The sequence below is a fragment of the Nannizzia gypsea genome, genomic scaffold (genome assembly GCF_000150975.2).
Source record: "Nannizzia gypsea CBS 118893 supercont1.9 genomic scaffold, whole genome shotgun sequence".
Classification (NCBI taxonomy): domain Eukaryota; kingdom Fungi; phylum Ascomycota; class Eurotiomycetes; order Onygenales; family Arthrodermataceae; genus Nannizzia; species Nannizzia gypsea.
In genome coordinates, this window is record NW_003345193.1 from 655,703 (window position 1) to 674,963 (window position 19,261).

Sequence of the window (19,261 nt, forward strand, 5' to 3'; positions counted from 1 at the left end):
CCAAGGACTACAAAACCGTACATTTGTGTATATCATGAATTTGCATAATACCTGGAAACCGTTTCTTTGTTCATAAAGTCTGAGATAAAGAAAGATTATTTCAATAAAGAAAAAGGGGACTTGAGGACCTAAAATATACCCCCTTTCGCAAGTTGTATGACACGAGGGATAAACACAGCTCTGGGGATGGCTGTCAGTTTCTTTATACCACAAGTTGGTAACTAGCAACAGCAGATACCGCCATCTTGTGCGGTGTGTTTCTGCACCTTGGGAAATACGATTAATAACATGGTAACTCTGAACCATTAAAATACTCATTATAAAGACATGCATCGCAGACCAGTAAACTCCGTAATTTCGGCTAAGGCTCAAAGGGGAAACAAGAAAACAAGATAAATCCTTGGTGAAGCCCAAATGCTCGTGATATAGTTCGAAGCGAGAAGGAATAAACAGACTACCCTCCCGTCTATGCGTTTGTTCGTTGCGGTTAAGACATGGTTATTCATTGATTCGAGGTGCTGCTTGGATCTGTTTGCCGGCCGGGCTGACTATTTGGCGTAGTTGACGGTATATAGTCTGGTGGAGGCGACCTTGTCCGTGGAGGGGGATGAGGAGAAGAAGAAGAAGAAGAATAAGAGAGGGTCTGGTCTTGCTTTGCAGCATCTTGCTCCCGGGGGTAATACGGAGGGGCTGGAATATCGAACTGGTCTTCCCCATGCCTCTGCAGACCTAGATGGGCCGGCTGGACAGTTTGGCCAAGGTAAAATGGGACAGCAGCCACGCCGTCGGGGTGCTGTGGCATGGTCTGGCCGTGGCCCTGGAACTGAAAATTCTGGCTGGGTGCAGCGGCCTTGCGCTTTTGTGCGCGGTAGAAGAGCAGGAAGATGGAGAGGACCACAAGAACACAGCCGCATGCGACGAGCACCAGGTTAACACTGTTTTCATGAAAGAATCTCTTGTGGTGTTTGTGCAACGAAGCCCGGCGATGGGCGTGTAGGACAGACATCGTTTGGCTTCCGATAGCTAGTTATTTGACTATCACAGCGCGCGAGCAGTCGGCAGTCAACCGAGCAACGAGGTAAGTAGTTATAACAGGCAAACAAACAAGAAAAAAAGAGGCCTCAAGAGTCTCTTCGAGAGGTGCGAGAAGGCCTCGCCGGTCCTTTATAAGGATCTGCCCTGTCGCCGTGGCTGTGTAAGCATGCGTGGTCCTTTATCATGTTTGCAAGCGTCTTAAGCCTGGGGGCCAGCACAGCGCAATATAACTAACGGCTCAGGAGTCAGCCTGGGAGTGCCTAGCATGGTGTTAGTTATATAGCTAGGAATGTATTAACAAAGATGCCTGCACTTATTCACCGCGGTGCAGGATCCATGCAAGCTGTGTATGACCGTCGAAGCAGTTCGCCCGACCGCGCCCGGCCGCTTCCGCGACGATGATGCTCAGGGGCGCAGGGACGATGCGGCGCGGTGATTCAGCGTGGGGAGTCACTAGCTCTAAGCGAAACGCATGCAGGCGTCGCATGAAGCAGATCGGGCTTCGTCCATCCCAGACAAGGGGGGGGGTTTTCATCGGTTCAGTTTTATCGGTGCCTTAACTAGTTAATGGTCTCTGGTAAGTTACGCTTAGCTGCCTGTCAACGAGCTGCTGAGTTGAGTTAGCCGCGGGTGGCGTTTCGGGTGAGTTTTTAGTGACCGCCGATGGCTGAAGCCGGGCAACTTAGGTAGTTAACTGCATAACTATATAAGAGTCACCAGCTTCGTCTTCTGGCCGGGAAGGGAGGTTAGCGAACCAGTTGCATAGTTGAATGATAAACCAGCAGCTTGTTTATCCGCTGTTTGAAATAACGAGCTGCCCGAGCCCCTGCACCTGCTTAGGAAGACGACATGGACCAGGACCAGTTCCGCTCCGCCGCGCATTCGGTAGTGGATGAGAGTACGCCTTGTCCCTCCCTCCCTCCCTTCCTCCCATTGAACACTGGTTATAAAAAGACAAACAGAGGATAGAGAGCTAACGTCTGGACTGCAGTTATCCGGTACTTCGACAGCCTGCCGTCGCAGCAGGTCCTGCCGGACATCGAGCCCGGCTATCTCAAGGGCCGGCTGCCCGCATCCGCACCGCAGGAAGCAGAGCCATGGAGCCAGATACAGGCGGACATTGAGACGCTGATCAAGCCGGGCGTTACTCACTGGCAGTCGCCCAACTTCATGGCCTTCTTCCCGGCGATTGTGACATACCCGAGCATCCTGGGGGAGATGTACTCGGCCGCATTCAACGCCCCGGCCTTCAACTGGCTGTGCTCGCCCGTCGTCACCGAGCTCGAGATCGCCGTCATGGACTGGGTGGCAAAGGCCCTGGGCCTGCCAGACTGCTTTCTCAGCACCTCCGCGACCCGGGGCGGCGGCGTGATCCAGGGCAGCGCGAGTGAAGCCGTCATCACCGTCATGGTGGCTGCCCGGGAACGCTATGCGAGCACCATGGCCAGGGCCGAGGGGCTGGACGAAGGCTCCGAGCAGTGGGAGGACCGGCTGATAGAGATCAAGTCGAAGCTGGTCTCGCTGGGCAGCGACCAGGCCCATAGCTGCACGGCCAAGGGAGCCCGGATCGTGAGCACCAGACACAGGACTGTGCCGACCCGGCTGAAGGACGACTTTGCCATGACCGGGGATGCGTTGCGGGAGGTGCTGGAGAAGTGTGAGAGGGACGGGTTGATGCCCTACTACCTAACAACCACACTGGGCACCACCAGCACCTGCGCCACGGACAGGTTCGCCGAGATCAAGGCCGTCCTGAACGAGCGGGAGTCGTGGAAGAGGATCTGGGTTCATGTCGATGCTGCCTACGCCGGCGCAGCGCTCATCTGCGATGAGTACCAGTATATCACCAAGGACTGGAGCGAGGGGGTCGACAGCTTCAACTTCAACATGCATAAGTGGTTGCTCGTCAACTTCGATGCTAGGTCTGTATCCTCTTCCGTTATTGTGACTATATCTATATACCTATCCACATGCACTAACTGACCTCTGACCGATAGCTGTTTGTTCATACGCAACCGGGTTGACCTGACCTCAGCCCTGGATATCACTCCTCACTATCTCCGGAACCCTCATTCTGATGCCGGCGCAGTGACAGACTACAGAAACTGGCAGCTCCCGCTGGGACGACGGTTCCGCTCTCTCAAAATCTGGTTCGTCCTGCGCTCATACGGCATCAAGGCCATGCAAGCCCATATCCGCAAAGGCGTAGATCTGGGCAAGACATTCGCCGGCTTCGTCCGGAACCAGCCTGATTTGTTCGAGCTGGTCACTCCCCCAGCCTTTGGGCTGACCGTCTTCCGTGTCACTGAAGCTGCGGCTCAGCGGGTTGCTGGAGGTGACAGCAATTCCGTCACCCGCGAGGTGTACGAGCGTGTCAATGCCGGCAAGGAGGTCTTCCTTACTTCCTCCGTTGTGGGAGGAGTGTATGTCATTCGAGTGGTGAGCGTCAACGAGTTGGCAGGAGAGAAGTATGTGAGAAACGCATTTGATATACTCGTTCGAGTGACCAAGGAAGTTCTAGATAACCAGTCGAGCATCGGAGAGGTGAAGAACTGAAGGTAAAAAAAAAGATAGAAGCATATGCACCATCTAGCTGATAGACTTGCTGATAGATCTCCCCTCATGCATTTTTTCCTTTTTTTTTTGGTTTAATAGAAAGAATACTGTAGTTGCACTTTAGAGCTCGCAGAAGAAATGAAAAAGAATTATACTTTGATTAGCGGAAATAAATACACTGTCTATCATCTATCATCTCACATTCGCTCCCTCGTATACATGTTATAGCCTATTCATACCAATCACTGGTTCCAAATGGCAGTGATCATGCCATTGATGATATCAAAGGTCTCCTGGGGGCGGCTCAGGTAGGGGCTGTGGCTGGCCTCGACGTCCTTGATGTTCCAGTCCAGTTCGCTCTTGTCCAGCATCATGGTCTGGATGGCGGCAGGCACACAGCGGTCCTGGGTAGCTCTGATGTATCCTCGTCGGCCGCCATTGTAGAACTCTTCCTGCCAGGCTGGGGCGGCGCTGGGGCTCTTCAGAACAGACTTGGACTGTTGCTTCAGCTGGCCAACTGCCTTTGCAGCAACATCGCCTGGAACGTCATGGAACAGGACATCAGTTGGGTTCTCAATCGTAAGCTGGCCAGTTGCATCCTATCCATCATGTCAGTAACTAATGAATATACAAATCAGTTGTGATGTATTAGGGGCGCTGAGAACATACATCAACATTGACAAAGTCGTCAAACTTGCCGCCCAGGGCATCGAAGAGAGACATGGACTCCTTGGCCAGGAAGCCAGCAATGAAGATAAGTCCGACGACTCCTCCGCTGGAGCCACGGTCTTTCTTGCTAAGGCCGGCAGCAGCTACACTTCCAATGCAGCCGCCGAAGGAGTGCATGACCAGGACGACATTCTTTCCATCGTCGAGAAGAGGGAGCAGCAGCTTTTCGCGGAGGTAGGCGGCGTTGGTGGCAACGGTCTCGTCGTTAGGGTTGGCAGAGTCAACGCCAGGGAGCTGAAGACAGGCGGTTGGGTAGCCAGCCTTTTCGAACAAGGCGAGAAACTCCTCGTAGTGGGCTGGGGTGTGCCAGGCACCGGGGACCAGGGCAATAGTTGGCTTAGACATGGTTATAGAATGATAGATGAGAGGAGTTTTCCTTTAAAAAGTGTTGTTGTATTTTGTTGTACTCGTGGTGAAGTAGATGTGCTCAAATCTGGACGATGTCTACTGATGGATAGAAAAAGGACCTGAATCGAGGGGTATAGATAGCCTCTTTATATTCCCAGATTCACCCCCTGTGAGGCTGGCTGGTACTGACTTGCAGGTATCTTGACTAGACGATGCAGCTGGCCGGTGCTTCCTTCGGGAAAAGGGCCATCTTCATCCAGGGAGATGCCAGGCAGCACGGGGAATAACTGGGTATGTTTTGATACTGTTCGTCAGTCTTCCTCGGTTATGTCGATGCAGTTACAGAATATCGCCGTCTTTTGAAGATGAAACCAAGCTGATGGTCAGTTGTTGTCAGGTTATAAAAAAATCTCCGTGTTGGCCGGGATGATATAACTATGGGCTGACGGACCCTGGCTGAAAATTAATTAAACCAGACAAACTGTCAGCCTATGGCCGTCCGGTATGTCTACGCCTTGGTGAAGAACGAATAAGGAACAGCGGACATGGCAGACTGGCGGATGGTAGGGAAGATCCAAGGTGGCACACAACACATCGCCCAGCATAGAACCCAGGCAAAGCCGATCAGCTTCTTCCATAGCGCCGGTTCCTTCGTCCTCGAGCCCCTGTGGGCTTGACGGGAGAATGACCCAGTCGTGATCCAGCGGTAGGTAGAGCAGACTGTATCCTCAATCAGGATCCCTAGAGCTTGAGCTGTGAAGAACATCACTATCCCGGACTCCCGCAGAGGAATGTTCTGCATCATATCGATAGGCATGTGCATTAACCCCGACATTAGAAAGATCGCTTGCATCCTGACATATCGAATAAGCAATAGCAAGGCCTTGGACTCGGGTGAAACGCTGTCTGGAAGGGGTAGACGTAGGATGGAATGAGTGATAAAGTAACCATGGTTGTAGAGAAGTACCCGCAACTGTCGGTGCCATACCACGCTGCCTAGTATATTAGCAAACGCAAGTACCCCCCGTATATGTACAACCATAAGCAAGGACGGAGCTTACCTCCAAAAATTCCTAATGGAGTAGAGCTTGGTCAAGGGCCCGAACCAAGGAGGCCAGTCTTGAACCTCACTAATTCCCAGGCTCACTGCCAGCACCGAGGCGAAATCAATAAGGACAACCAGATTCAGGTATCCTGCCGCGGCGAACCCAACGATCGAGCCCAGGGTCTCTCCAAAATCCTGGCCCGAGAAGTCTCCAGCTATGATGCGAGAAAGGATCTTCTCCTTACCGGGAGCAAACTTGACATCCGCATCCTCCAGGGACTGAGACGTGATCAAGTCCAGCAGTAAATAGCAAAGTATAAAGCGTATAGATCTGAAAACCAGGAACTGCCTTTTTGACGTCTTCTTTGCCTTCTCTCGAGAGATGTCGATGTACCCGTTTCGCCCTCTGTCCGTAGAAGAGGCCTCACCCAGCCATACCGCTGCTCTGTAGGCTCTGGTATACCAAGGCAAACTGTCACCCGGCTTGCCACGAGTCCCGTCGCTGGTCTTAGAGCCAGTGTGCCCCGGATAGGCCACCTTTGATATGCAGAGAAGGTCGAACATCTCCAGCGCCAACCTCAAGCCGTAGCCGACGCCAATGACAAAGTTGAGCGGCATGACGGGAGTTGCGTGGACGGCCGTCCGCGACACGACGAGCGTAGGGACTACCAGCACCGGTAACAGCCATGCTCGCAGGGAGGAAGTCGGCGGGACGTAGACGAGGACGAGGACGAGGAGGATATGCGCCGTGATGGCCGCGACGAAGGTCGCGAGGGCGTAGCCGTGGCTGTAGCTGTAGGTCATCTTCAGCTCTCTACTCTGCAGACAGCCAGAGAGTCAATGAACAAGATACTACCACTGTCAGCCATTGAATGAACGGGAAGACGAAGAGACATACCTCTAGTTTAATATAATAGCTGACTGGCCAGTTGTCGCGCGACAGCCAGGAGGCCCAAATTTGAGCTCAACGTCTCGTTCCGCAGCTGCATAGCTAGTCAACTATCAGACACACGGGACGGAAGGGCTTTTCGTCCCGTGTGCAAGCCTGTCGATCAGCTCATCAACGTTACTACGTAGTTGGCTGGCTAGCCAGTGGACATTCATCCTATCCTTCAGCGAGCTCGAAGCTGGTAGGCGAAGAGGAAGAGTCCACGATGAGGGATCAAGGGAAGCTAAGAGTGGCAGACAGATGCCCTAGTGGCCGTAGTCATTTAGCTAGGTAGTCAACGGGTAACTACTTAGCCAACTAGTTATGGTACTCGAAATCACAGGAGAAACTTCTCAATTGCCCAGCTAGTTAACCAATTTGAAGTGAAGTGGCGTGTCAATATATATCTATCATTAAATATTAACCATCTATCTACAACACGAGATAGCGAGGGCTACTCTATGATTTAAATAGCTAACTAGGTTGACCTCAGGATTGACCACTCCGCGACCGTCGCGCCAGTTCCATTGCCGGCCTTGACCTCCGCAGGGCCCAGAGCTTGGTTGCCCCTGATCAGGAGAGTTGCAAACTTGGTAGCTGGCACGGCCGACGGCAGCGTGATGTTGGTCGTGTTCCCCTTGTAGGTCATTATCATGTTGAGATCGATCGTGATAGGGTCGTAAGGATGAGATTGCGGCACCTCGGGCGTTTCCCACACAGTGACTGAGCCGGGGGGTGTTGCATGCGAAAATCCATTGCCCGCATCATCCTCAGCATCCATCACTGGAGGCAGAGGTTCATCGTGCAGTACAACCTTTGCACTGATAGGAGGTGCTTGGGCCCAGTCGAATGCGAAGCCAGAGATAGATGCAGAGGAAGCGTCGTCTGGCAGCGAGACGGTTAGCGATGAGGTTGAGCTCGCGCGTCGAGGTTGCCACTTCGTTGACGCTGCTCCGTCAACAGCTGAGATGGGGAATTGGCCGGGAGCAAACTCGTTAGGTGAATAGACTGGCTGGCACTGGACTAGATTGCCTTCAAGGGTGTTTATAGAGCCAGACCGGCGGTTAGGGATAACCAGCTGACCGCTCGGAGGTAGCGAATACACTGTAATATTGCTTTCCGGCCCTACATGGACAGTGATAGGGGCATTGGCGAACTTCGGATCAGCGCTTGCAAGGGGTCGTCGGTTAGTTGCTCGCTGGATGGTGGTCTGTGTGTAGTTTGCGCTGGCTTCAAACGGCCAGCCGTGCCAGTAAAACGTTCTATACCGTATGTGAGGGATTTGAGGGGGCAAGTTCGGATTCAAATGTAGTATGCCATCGGATACCAGGCGTAGACCCAAGTAACCAAACACTGCAACCTGGTTGGCTCCGCCGTTGCCCGTAAGGAATGGGTATGCTGGATGTGTTCCTCCGTTGATAGACCAGTCATCGACCACTTGCTCGGAGAATTGGAAGAATGGAGCCCGGACGTACGGGCTGAACGAATATTGACCATAGGTATACGCAGAGCACCCTGATGGAGATACCTCGTTGGCAACAATGGAGAATATAGCGTATGTCATTGCAGGGCCGTTTGGCGATTGTTTCGCCGCATACTAGTTATGTATTGTTAGTTAATAGTTTGCTGATTGGAGGTAAAAGTAGGAAAGCACATACGTAGTCTAGGTCACGCAGAGCGTTATCATGCGTGTAGTCTTCGGTATAGCGCAATGGGAAGGTGTTTAGAACGATATCTGCCTGCTTCACCTGCGTGCTACCGTTCATTGTTGTATACTCCAACGTTATTTGAGATGCTGGGTCTCTAGATACTTGCACATTTTGTGCTATCTCACTCCAGGTCTGGTTCGCCCCGAGACCAAACATTTCCCGGAACTGGTTGGCATACTTCAAGGTGGTTGCAATTAGAGGCATTGTGTAGCCGCCACCGTCAACCAAATTGGCAAATTCATCCTGTAACCAGTCAGTATATAATGTTAGTAAAACAGGGTAGATAAGACAGAATCAACACACCGGGTCCGTCATGTTGGTTACTGTCCATTGCGTCCCGTTCTTCTCTACCAACTGCGAAAAGAAAGTAGCAATAGAGTTGTACACTGGGAAGAGTTTCGACTTGAAGTATTCTGTATCGCCAGTTGTAACCCAGTTGTTGACAATCTGCATCCCGATGTCACCATTCAAATGATACTGGTAGTCAAAGCAAGGACCCGTAGCTGTGCATTTGCCAAATCTGCCACTCGTCCAGGGGTATACAGCAGCGTCCGGCGAGAAATAAGTTTTTTTTTTGGAGGAGAGGTCTTGGGTCTGAGCATTTCTCAGTGCCTGCCCGTACTTGTCCACTCGGTAATTGGAGAATATCTGCGACGCTTCAGGGAACGCTACCACAAGGCCCGGCTGCATCCATATATCCGCATCCCAGAATATCAATCCGCCATATGAATCAGAAGTCAGTCCGCCAACCGCGATACTGCCGCGGTTAAGAGGCGCGTTCTTCACTGCGGTCAGAGCATTGTGGCTGGCAGTTGATTGCAGCAGGTAGTAAGGATTCACCACGGATACAATTGATGCCTCGATAATATGGTGGTCTAGTGGCAGCCATTTCTTCCCGGGAATTGTATAGTCCTCTGTAGAGTCACTGGGGAATACGGTAGTCCATTCAGCAATATGGGTCTTTAGGCTCTCTTCGTAGCCTGTCCGCAGTGCCCTTGCCGACGCATCTTTCGCGGCCTGTCTAGGGTTTTTGAACTGGTCCGTGGTCGCAGCGCCAACAAACTTGTCTATCTTTGTAGTCTGACCTGCACGCAGCTTAACATTCACACTTTGGGCAATGGTAGACCCGTTCGTATGAAGATATGGCTTATCGTTAACGAGCGATGATGACGACAAGTTCACGCCTTCGGTACCGGACATTTCAGCATAGATAAATGCAGTGACATTGCTGATACCCTCAGGATTCACAGAGGTATAGATAGCACCTCCATCTTGGCCTGAGCCCTTAAAATCGGTTCGGACTGCGGAGTATCCATCGATAACGTTCACCACACTCACATTTCCGTCTTTGGATGGAGTAATTTCCATGCGCACGAGTGCTTGGTTGACATGTAGTTTATGAGCTACCAGCTGGTAGAAGATGTCATACGTTCCATTGTGCTTTTCTGGGCTCCAGGTATACTGCCAGGTGAGTATTCCACCCTTCATGTCAAGGGTGGAGGTGAAGTTTGAGATGGTTGAATTCTGGACAGTGGCATCGAGAAAGTTGCCGTCACCAAGATCCAAGATTAACCCCGACCAGTGCGGAACACCACTGATAAGGTCGCCTCCATATTTGTTCAGCCACGGGAAATTTGTTGCGTTGATGCTCTGTTGGAAGCTGTAGAAATCAGAAATTGTAGCAAAAGTCTGTCTGCGAGAAAACACGGGCCATCCATTGATCACATCTCCAGACACGGGGACGTCCAGTTCAAAGAACGGCCCGACAGCAGCAACATTGATGCCCAGGTATCCGTTTGCAATAGATCCTCGAGACTGATAGTGGCCCTGGTCAAGCTCGGTGGTCGTCAACCTCCAGTTGGCAACATCCCAGGTGACACCTTTGAACCGGGTGGCATAAACAGGCTGTTCACTGCCAGAGCTTCCCTTCTTCAATGCTGAATTCCGGGCAAACACGCCGGCATTCCGTTCAGCATCAGTCTCTGCTGTAACTGCCGCTATTATTAACAGCAGCCACACTATGCCTGCAACAAGTCTCTATTCAGCCACCAGTTAGAACATGATTCTCAATCTCAATCGCGTCCTGCTGAAGGCGTAACCAAGCAAAGCTCGACTAACTAGTTGGTTACATGTAGTTAACTCACAATATTCGGTTTTCCCATGTTTTATAGACACCTGCCAACTTTCTTTCTCTAGGTGTTATCGAGATACCATCGACGCAGAGAGGCGGGAGGCGGGATCCTTTATATTCACCGCGATACGAAATCTTGCGGCAAGGAAGCCCTGGAAGTGGCACGCAGCGTGCCGACACAGGAATGTTACGCTACCTTAGCCGTCCATTTCTGGCTCAATGATGCAGTGGAAGAAGAATACGGCACAGGAACTGGCATCATCTCATTGGCACCGACCCGGATTTTCGTTTCTTTTTCTTCGTCCATGGATGCTTCTTTGCTCTTCCCAAGTTCCCACACAGCATGAATGACGTAGTTGACTGGGACCGCGCCATGAAAGCGAGTCGCCGAGTTGGTGATGTAACTACTCCGTGCCTTAGCTAACTAACAGGTAGTTACTAGTTAGTTAGTTGAGGCGTCTCTCTGTTGGTTATCCTTATTTGAACACTCGAGAGCCGCAGAGTTGGTGACTCGATGCTGTGTTCGTTAGAAGAAAATAAAGCGACAAGACGTCGACTCTCTGACCTTTTTGACAAGGATCTGCAAAGTTGCTTTTTTCCTCTGCAGCTTCCCCGCTAGATATTCAACTAGTTACTTAACTAACCAGCCACCAAAAGGTGCTTGGGTTTGCCTGAATAATAGCCCTTGGGGATAAGGATATCTCCAAACCGTCGACAGGGGTAGGGAATGCTAGGTATAGCTCGTATGCGCTCGTGGATGTTTGGTCACTGGAAGACTGCAGAGAGTTATCCCATGGCCTGTCCTTGCTCTACTTCTCGGTTTGCTGTCTGGTCCAGAATACGAAAGGTCCCCCGGTAACACAGGCAAATATCGATGCTGCGAATAGCGAGATCATACGGTTGAAACAAAGCCATCAACAACGCGGTTGCCCTCAGGGGGATTCATCGTGCTATTTGTAATACCCCGGAGATAATAATAAGCAGGACGCAGCCGTTATCTGCTACTTTGTTATGGCTGTTTTGCTTACTCTGCTCGTGTACCGAGTACAAATGACGGTTCTATTCTTCGTGGGCTGATACAGCTGCCGTCTCCTGATCGCGAAGCACCAAAGGACCATCACGGCCCAGGTGAGTCTCTTATCAGACGTTAAAATTAGCCATCTTTGTCTATTCGGGTAGCTAGGATATCCTATAAACGGTCATACGCATTAGTTATGGACAATTCCTCCATAATTTAGGTTGTGGATTTCTTAGTTACCGAGCCGTTGCACTACCTCGGAAGAGTTGCTAGAACAATTACGAAGTAAACCAAAGGATAATAATGCTCGTATTAGTTTATATAGTTGACGCCTTTGAACCAGTGTGAAGAACTAGTGCAAATAAAGGAAAATCCGTTCTTCATCCCCAACTACAAGACCCTGGCTGTTCTATCTTCCCCAAATCCTTGATTGCAGTCATCACCACAATCCGCAACTGAACAGCTTGGCGAAAATGTGGCTTCTAAACAGCAAGAGTAGCACCCCGATACAGTGATCGCGAGGTTATCTGAGCAGGTAGGAGGGTCAGTTTAAGAGTCGCACTTTAGTAGGAATCTCAAGAATCAGAAAATTTCCAATTTATTGAGGATTGGCGTCTTATACTTACGATAAAGGGGGTGTTTAAACCCCTTGGTGTCCCATTTCGGTTCCACCGTACTTGGAATTGGCAATCGGGTGCTCTGGCATGGAAGGCGCATCCTTGCCTTTGCCAGGGCAATTATAGATTCCGCCGTAAGTGGTGTTCATCCAGCCTCCGCAGTTAGGACAACGATTGGCCATTCTGGTTGGTGAAATAGTGGAGCTTGAAAGTAACGACTATAAAAAAGATGTTTTTAGAAGGAAAGGTAGTAACCGAAGTATATCAAATTCTGAACTTGTTCAATCGGATGGGAAATGGCTTGCAATTGTTTTATGTTATATTAGAGCGAGTATCAAGAGTCAAGCAAAGAGACAAGGACGGCCTTTTATATCTTCATCCACGTTGATAATCGAGCCCATGGCTGATCTTTGCTGCCTGGCCTCGAACCAACGCCGCAGCTCGCTCTTAGATGCTAGAGGAGGCTTCGAAAAGGCAAGGCAGATGAGCAAGTAGGCTTTGCTACCTATGCAAAACTGTAGCGATAATTAGGCAGAACATCTACATCCCCCATACAATATGCCTTGTCACAATTGACTCAGAATCAATTGGGGCAGCCGTTCTTGAGAAATTTAATGCATACCCTAGTAAACAGCCTCACATTTCAAAGCCCAGTGGGCTGTGCCGCATAGACAACAGGCAACAATATCGACCACGGATAGAGGAAAGAAACAGCGTGGGCAACCCTGGGCTATGTTCTGGTCACCATTCTGTGCCGTTGTTGTTTTCGCTTGTCTCTTTTTCAACTCTGGGCCCCTTGTCTCTCTTCTCAAAACCTGACAAATTCCCAGGTGACGTCAACAAATCTCGGGACATTGGGCTATGAGACTAGAGGGCAAACACGGCCTCTCTACCCCATGCCTACTGTGAAACGGCTGAGCAGAAAGAGTAAGCCTAAACTAGTGGTCAGCAGGATGAAGCTGTATCTTTGGCATGCAAGTCGTACTGCGGAAATAGATGACTAATCTAAAAACAAACATCCAAAAGAGGACATCCGGCGCGTAAAAAGGGAGGGTTGGGGGCCAATCACAACCAGCATAGGTGTGGATCGCGGCCAAACCTCAAGGTAAAACGAGTTGAGGCTCTTTTACAGCCACCCTTTATAACGAGTTAGTTAAAGCAAACACAAACCAACACCACTTCCACATTTACAGGAGAGCAGCAGGCCTCACCCTCACTTTATTCACCCAGATATACCGTAAGTGGCCTTCGCGATGAATCCCTACGAGGCAGATCCAGCTAAGATCCCAGAGACGGATCGCTTCGCAGACGTCCCGCTGTATGGCCGCTACTATCCCAGGCCAGACGACTTCAAGCCTGACAAGAGGCACTGCAACTCTACCACGCCTGAATCGCTGGCGTACTGGGAAGAGGTGCTGAAGCTGTGTGATACCACAGTCCGAATCTACGAAAACACAGACGGAGGTCGCGATGTTTTTGCCCTGGAGGTGTGATTGTTAAGTCGAGTCATCTCAAGACAGAGCTCAAGGGAAGACGTGCATGCCGCGATTACTCGCTGGCTGATGCGAATGAGGTCAAAGCTACCGCGCTGGTTAAGGGGATTGTGAAGGATATAGCTATCCCAGAGATATATTTTGCTGGAAAGGTAGGCCCCCTTTTTTTCTTGTTTTCTACCGTTCGTCTTGGATATATTTGCTCTTTTCCTGGCTGGATCCGACCTAACGACGGTGAATGGCAGATTAATGGCCAGGCTGTCCTGGTGCAGTCGCGTATCCCAGGTGTTGGATTGAATATTGCTTGGCAGTATATTGGAGCGGACAAGAAGGCATCGTTCAAGCAGCAGGCAAGGGACTTTCTGCGCCTTTTGAATGCCCAAAAGTCTCCCTTTCCTGGGCCATCATACGTTGTCCCGGACTCAAAGCCAACGGCTCACCGAGGGATTCAAGATAAGGAAGCTGAGATCCTGTTCCAGAATGCTGATGTCAGCGATTGTGGGCTAATGCACAATGACCTGACTCATTCAAACATCATTGTCGATAACGATAAGATTGTCGGCGTCGTTGACTGGGAGATGGCGGGTTATTTTGGATGGGAGAGGGCTGCCAACGTTCACCTGTCTATTAGGTCATTGACAAGAGAATGTTTCGCACACTTGGATCTCGACGAGGAGTTTCTATTAGACATCATATACTGGAACGATCTGTATGACACGGATCACTGAAGTGTCAATAACTTGCCCATGTTAGGGTTTAGACCTGCCAGACTTTTCTCGTTCGTCTCATGTTCTTTTGTTTTGTTTTCTCCCCCTAACATTAACTAAAACAGACTTGGGTATTCAGGTTTAAAAGCGTAGTCACAAGTACTCAGATAGTTCAACGACGAGTAACCAATTGATGGCCTATTATTTGGATTCAAATGCATGTAGTGATGATAGGGCCGCAGAGAGACCTGGAGGTCAATCGTCATCCTCCGCCGCTCGAGCGGCCGATGGTCTCGGTCTCCCCTGTGGCTGTTGCGCGGTGATTGCACTCTCCCACAAGTAATCTCCGGTCCAGTCAGCTTTACAAACGGGACAAACTTTAGCTTGCTGCAACCTGAAGAAAGTTGCGAATGCAATTCTGGTACAGACGACCTAAACATTTGCGCGTCGAACATCGTTGGCCTAGTAAACGCGTAAGTGTCATGGTAAGGATTGAGAAAGAGCCAGGGAAAAATATCATACCACTGTGATAATCTCTTGGCATGCAAAGCATGTCTTTATCTTGTTGTTTCTGGGAGTGTCCCCGTTCTCATCTTCTTCGTCATTATACGTATCGACCAGCCAGCCTCGAAGCTCCATCAATGCTCGGGGTGAGAGGCTATAGTACGCCTGCCGGCTCTTTTCTAGCCACCCTTCGGATACCAGGCGGCTCAGCATGTCTTCGGCCTCCCTCATGCTCAATGGCTGGGCGGCACCACTCTGAGGGGCAGCCTCTGACTGTCTCCGACTGGCATTCGTTACCGTGCGGGCAAGTCTAACGGCTTCAATGGACGAAACGACCATGGCTTCGCAGCGAAGGGTGTTATTCGATTCGAACATGGCATCGAGTAGCCGCTTGACATAGGCGATCTCATCCGCGCTGTACGTCGTGGCAAGCTGCATCAGCGGGTCACTGGTGGTGTTGATGAGGGCGTACACACGCGACTGCTGTGTCTGGTGAGCAGTGCTGCGTATCTCAAAGTCAAAGGCCGATATGGCCGTGTTAATGGCAGCTATGTATGTATTCAGGTCTGTTTGTGTGATGTCTCCCGGCAAGATTTCTCTCCCTTCTACGGATCCACCGCGGTTAGCACGAGTATATCAACCCATTCACGCTGACAGCGTGGGTTGAAAGCAGCAAGGGAGCAAGGGCATATATACCGCTCACGGTGAAGATGGCAGAAAGCACGGGCCTGGCCTCCTCCAGCGTCATGGTCGATCGCGCCATAAACGCCTGCAAAAACGCGCGGTGGCTGTCGTCGTACCCTGACATCGTGAAAGCCCTGACTCGCGTGCTATGGACATTCTCCTCATCTCCTTCGTCTGTGAAAATATATCGATTGCAGCTTATGATAAGCTGTGTACGTGCAGTTTTTAGCGCGAAACTGTGATGACTCAGCAAACTATAACTAGTTAACTATCATAAGCGCCACGAGCATCCACAACCAAAAGTCGCGAGAGTTAAAATCAAGACGGGGCTTCGAGAGCCCAAGCTATGTGATTACAGATACCAAGCCTCTAATAGCTAACCCACCAATGTCGCCCACCTATAATGAAGTCACACCCATTGAGGACCGGCTTTTTAACCATATACAAAACAAACCTGTGATAACCCATGGTCTATTGAGCGATATTTAGCGTGCCGCCTACTCAAGGAAAACAGCATATCATGCTACCTCTGGGCTGAAGATGCTTTAGCATACTATGGAGTGCTCAGGGGCGTCTTCGACATACATATTGTTGAGGATGATATCAAGTACGCAGCAGATGCAGTTATTGAAAGAGGCTGGCACCCTCTACCCTACCTTCTGACTTTAAAGCGCGGTACGCCGATATTAAGGAGGCAACTTGCTATCTAGTCGAACCACAATGTAAGAGTGCGGGCCTTTTTGACTCTGTGGTTGCTCTTACCGCAGCCTCTTATTGGGATATCAAGCTTCCAGACATTACCACACAGAAAAGCTGGCAGTCCCAGACAACTGCCGAATGGCCCTACATCGACTTCTAGATTCCTTCGTCCAAAAATGGCTAGATACTTCAGATGCGCACTATTTTTTCTGCGGCCGTATAAACTGCGTGCTCCCACCGGCAAATCATGGATGAATTATATGCTATCCAGCCCGTAATTACTGTTGTCTTAAGTGCTGTGATTATCGCAGCTATTGTTCTGAACACCCTTCTTCATATTCTACTAAGGAGCATTAGTTGCAGTTCGTGTTTATAGATGACTCAAACTTATGACACAAGGTGGTTTCATTTATTGTTAAATAATCTTACTTCGAGCATTTAGTTTTTCGATATTTGCATTCAAACTCTGATCAGCCAAGATTGACTGGCATTTGCATTGAGTACTCCGTATGAACGCCTGCAAGAAAGCGCAGTGGCTGTCTCCTGACATCGTAAAAAGTCCTGGGTTTCTCACACATTCATTTTCCCTTCTCCTCGGCCTCCTTGGCCTTTTGCAGCTCAACAAGGAGCTTAGGATAACGCTGAGTCAGCGTTTTGTAGATGGGGCTCGGTGAAGATGGCAGCCAGCACGGGCCTTGCCTCCTCTAGCGTCATCGCTGACCGCGCCATAAACGCCTGCAGAAACGCGCGGTGGCTGTTAGTGTACCCGTCCCCTGGCATCGTAAAAGTCCTGGCTGGGTTCTCACACATTTATTCTCCCTTTTCCTCCGCCTCCTTCGCCTTTTGTAGCTCCACGAGTAACTCAGGATAACGCTGAGTCAGCGTTCGATGGATGGGCCCCCACTTGACCCCATTCTCCTCCTTGGTCCCGTGCCCAAAACAGTGCACCAGGGTGTTCCGCTGCCTGGTCATTTTCTCTATGTCCCTATAAACCCCGGGATACTTATCCTGTGTCTTCTTACTTACCCCGTTCAGATTCTCAACGACGCTCACCATTTGCATGGCGAGCGCCCCAGCAGCCATGTGGGTTGGAGAACCCTGCTTCGCTGCCTGCAACACCTTTTCATAGGTTAGCACCCTAGCCACCTTGTTAACAAAACATGGGCCGGTGTCACAGTTACGTACCTTCAACGTCAGGTTGTGCTTGCTCGCAAGCTTAAAGAAGACATGACGCCCTTACGGACCGCGTCGAAGCGTTGTACAAGTACTCCATAGGTTTGAAGCCATCTTGTTTCGTGATTCACCATATGTTTTTGTCAAGAAAGTCGATGGTTTGATTGAAGATGCCATTTGTGGGTGCCAAAATAGGCGTGGGTGAGGCTGACTAACCAACTTAATAGTTCCATTGCCAACAATATAGTTAACAAGTCTCCTGCGTCAATAAGCGCGGGCTCGCCTTTTGGGTCAGCCATTTGACATGCATATATTTGACAGAATTCTTACAAAAGATCGTACGTCGTTCTGTCAACAGAGAAATGTTGTTAGAAATATCCCCGGGTTGACTTGACCTCTACTCCTGCTACTTTAGGCATATATACCTATTACGGAAGTCGCGATGTTCTCATCGATGTTGCCTACACTAAGCTACTAGCCAGCTGCCTAGTTGGGTTGATTTGCGAGCTCCTTGAGGGTGGATCGCCCAGGCTTGCAGCCTCTTGATATATTGTAGGAGGAGAATTTGATAGCTACCTACCTAAATACCTAGGTCGCTATATCTCGAAGATGTCGTCTGCGAGCTCAAATAACTAACTAACTAGTGAATTGGTTAGAGCTGTTAACTATATAATTGCAAGGTAGATTTTGACACGCAGTAGCTACAATTACCCTGTCTACTTATTTGACTACGTAGTGGATTCGGATAGAAAAGCTCGCCCATATCAAGCAGGATAAGGATGCTCAGTTTGTACTCTCTGTCCGAGCGAGTGATTGAAGATGCTCACTCCGCGGAATTGTGTCTTCGACGCTTGCTATCACAGACCTCTCGATCGCTTTGCCTACATTGTCCAACGTCCCTCTACCCGAAGCTGTGGCGAGTCTCCAGAGAGACCCCCATAACTGAGCCGACTGGCCAGTACCACACTTCAGCTGTGACAAATGTGACAAATGGCCCTTCCTAATTCTTCCGATTTGTCTTCGTACACGGTCGTAGTCATCGTGCTGGAATAACCCGTGGAAAGGGTGGGACGAATCCACGTCAATAAGGTCTCTATCGATTGTATCGAGCACGGCCATAATACGTTCCAAAACATCTGACGGAAATGAAAATCCGAAACAAATTCCTAGATGGTCCATCAGCACATGGAGATCGTAGGTCACTGAAGTATGCCGCTTCGTACCTCTCGAGACTTCTCCCGAACAGCAGCAGTGATATCGTTTATATCACGCACAATAGATTTGAAACGCACCAACCCGTTTTCCAAAATATCCCGCCATTGCCGACGCACTCGCACTATCACAGGGTCGTCATCTGATCCAAAAATCGTCCTAGAGCATAAGACTCGAAAGACGGCCCAAAAATACGGTACTTCCTTGGTGTCGAACTCCTCGACCAGAGCCTTTCGGCCCCATGCCACAGGGAGAGCCTCACAAAGAGCCCGTGATAATCCGGGCCGTCCCTCCGGGTCATCTTCCTCGGGCTCGTGGAGAACGGTCACGTCCAGTTCACTATAATCGTTCTCCTCTCCCACAGCGAAGTCACCGGATACCCCTGCCCATATTACTCTTGGAATGTTTTGTCTTAAAACTGGAGCAGCTGCGGCCTTGAGCATAGACAAATCTGTTGCTACAGGGCGGGGCGTTGTAGTTGTCTCTGATGGTATCCCATAGCCTGATACTCCCCTCAGCTGCTGGGCCCCCAGGTAACAAGGCCACCCGCGTCCAAAGCCAGGGCATGTCCGACGGATCGGGACGGACGAGTGCCGCATGGCCATGTTGCGTATTCTGTTCATGGGGTATATTTACTCCTATATCTATTAAAATATGCGAGAAGTTATATTTC

The 19,261-nt window shown here is 50.2% G+C and overlaps 8 protein-coding genes across 8 annotated transcripts; 2 read left to right on the forward strand and 6 right to left on the reverse strand.

The window, feature by feature from the left end:
* Window positions 1–502: 502 nt before the first annotated feature.
* Window positions 503–1,006, reverse strand: MGYG_08492 (hypothetical protein; the record flags this gene model as incomplete). Its single annotated transcript, XM_003169538.1, has 1 exon — window positions 503–1,006. The coding sequence occupies one exon, from the start codon at window positions 1,004–1,006 to the stop codon at window positions 503–505; it is 504 nt and encodes a 167-aa protein (XP_003169586.1).
* Window positions 1,007–1,884: 878 nt separating this feature from the next.
* On the forward strand, window positions 1,885–3,591 carry MGYG_08493 (aromatic-L-amino-acid decarboxylase; the record flags this gene model as incomplete). The annotated part of the gene is made up of 3 exons (XM_003169539.1): window positions 1,885–1,933; window positions 2,027–2,957; window positions 3,033–3,591. 3 exons carry the CDS (start codon window positions 1,885–1,887, stop codon window positions 3,589–3,591), a joined length of 1,539 nt encoding a protein of 512 aa, XP_003169587.1.
* Window positions 3,592–3,833: 242 nt separating this feature from the next.
* MGYG_08494 (hypothetical protein) lies at window positions 3,834–4,665 on the reverse strand (the record flags this gene model as incomplete). The annotated part of the gene is made up of 2 exons (XM_003169540.1): window positions 3,834–4,190; window positions 4,261–4,665. The coding sequence occupies 2 exons, from the start codon at window positions 4,663–4,665 to the stop codon at window positions 3,834–3,836; spliced, it is 762 nt and encodes a 253-aa protein (XP_003169588.1).
* A 511-nt stretch (window positions 4,666–5,176) lies between these two features.
* Window positions 5,177–6,517, reverse strand: MGYG_08495 (Tri7; the record flags this gene model as incomplete). The annotated part of the gene is made up of 2 exons (XM_003169541.1): window positions 5,177–5,660; window positions 5,730–6,517. 2 exons carry the CDS (start codon window positions 6,515–6,517, stop codon window positions 5,177–5,179), a joined length of 1,272 nt encoding a protein of 423 aa, XP_003169589.1.
* Window positions 6,518–7,119: 602 nt separating this feature from the next.
* MGYG_08496 (acid trehalase) lies at window positions 7,120–10,512 on the reverse strand (the record flags this gene model as incomplete). The annotated part of the gene is made up of 4 exons (XM_003169542.1): window positions 7,120–8,238; window positions 8,300–8,593; window positions 8,654–10,387; window positions 10,495–10,512. 4 exons carry the CDS (start codon window positions 10,510–10,512, stop codon window positions 7,120–7,122), a joined length of 3,165 nt encoding a protein of 1,054 aa, XP_003169590.1.
* A 2,857-nt stretch (window positions 10,513–13,369) lies between these two features.
* Window positions 13,370–14,337, forward strand: MGYG_08498 (hypothetical protein; the record flags this gene model as incomplete). The annotated part of the gene is made up of 3 exons (XM_003169543.1): window positions 13,370–13,603; window positions 13,633–13,761; window positions 13,855–14,337. 3 exons carry the CDS (start codon window positions 13,370–13,372, stop codon window positions 14,335–14,337), a joined length of 846 nt encoding a protein of 281 aa, XP_003169591.1.
* A 411-nt stretch (window positions 14,338–14,748) lies between these two features.
* Window positions 14,749–16,091, reverse strand: MGYG_08499 (hypothetical protein; the record flags this gene model as incomplete). The annotated part of the gene is made up of 5 exons (XM_003169544.1): window positions 14,749–14,778; window positions 14,839–15,425; window positions 15,517–15,740; window positions 15,959–15,975; window positions 16,059–16,091. 5 exons carry the CDS (start codon window positions 16,089–16,091, stop codon window positions 14,749–14,751), a joined length of 891 nt encoding a protein of 296 aa, XP_003169592.1.
* A 2,068-nt stretch (window positions 16,092–18,159) lies between these two features.
* On the reverse strand, window positions 18,160–19,193 carry MGYG_08501 (hypothetical protein; the record flags this gene model as incomplete). The annotated part of the gene is made up of 3 exons (XM_003169545.1): window positions 18,160–18,420; window positions 18,501–18,542; window positions 18,600–19,193. The coding sequence occupies 3 exons, from the start codon at window positions 19,191–19,193 to the stop codon at window positions 18,160–18,162; spliced, it is 897 nt and encodes a 298-aa protein (XP_003169593.1).
* Window positions 19,194–19,261: the final 68 nt, after the last annotated feature.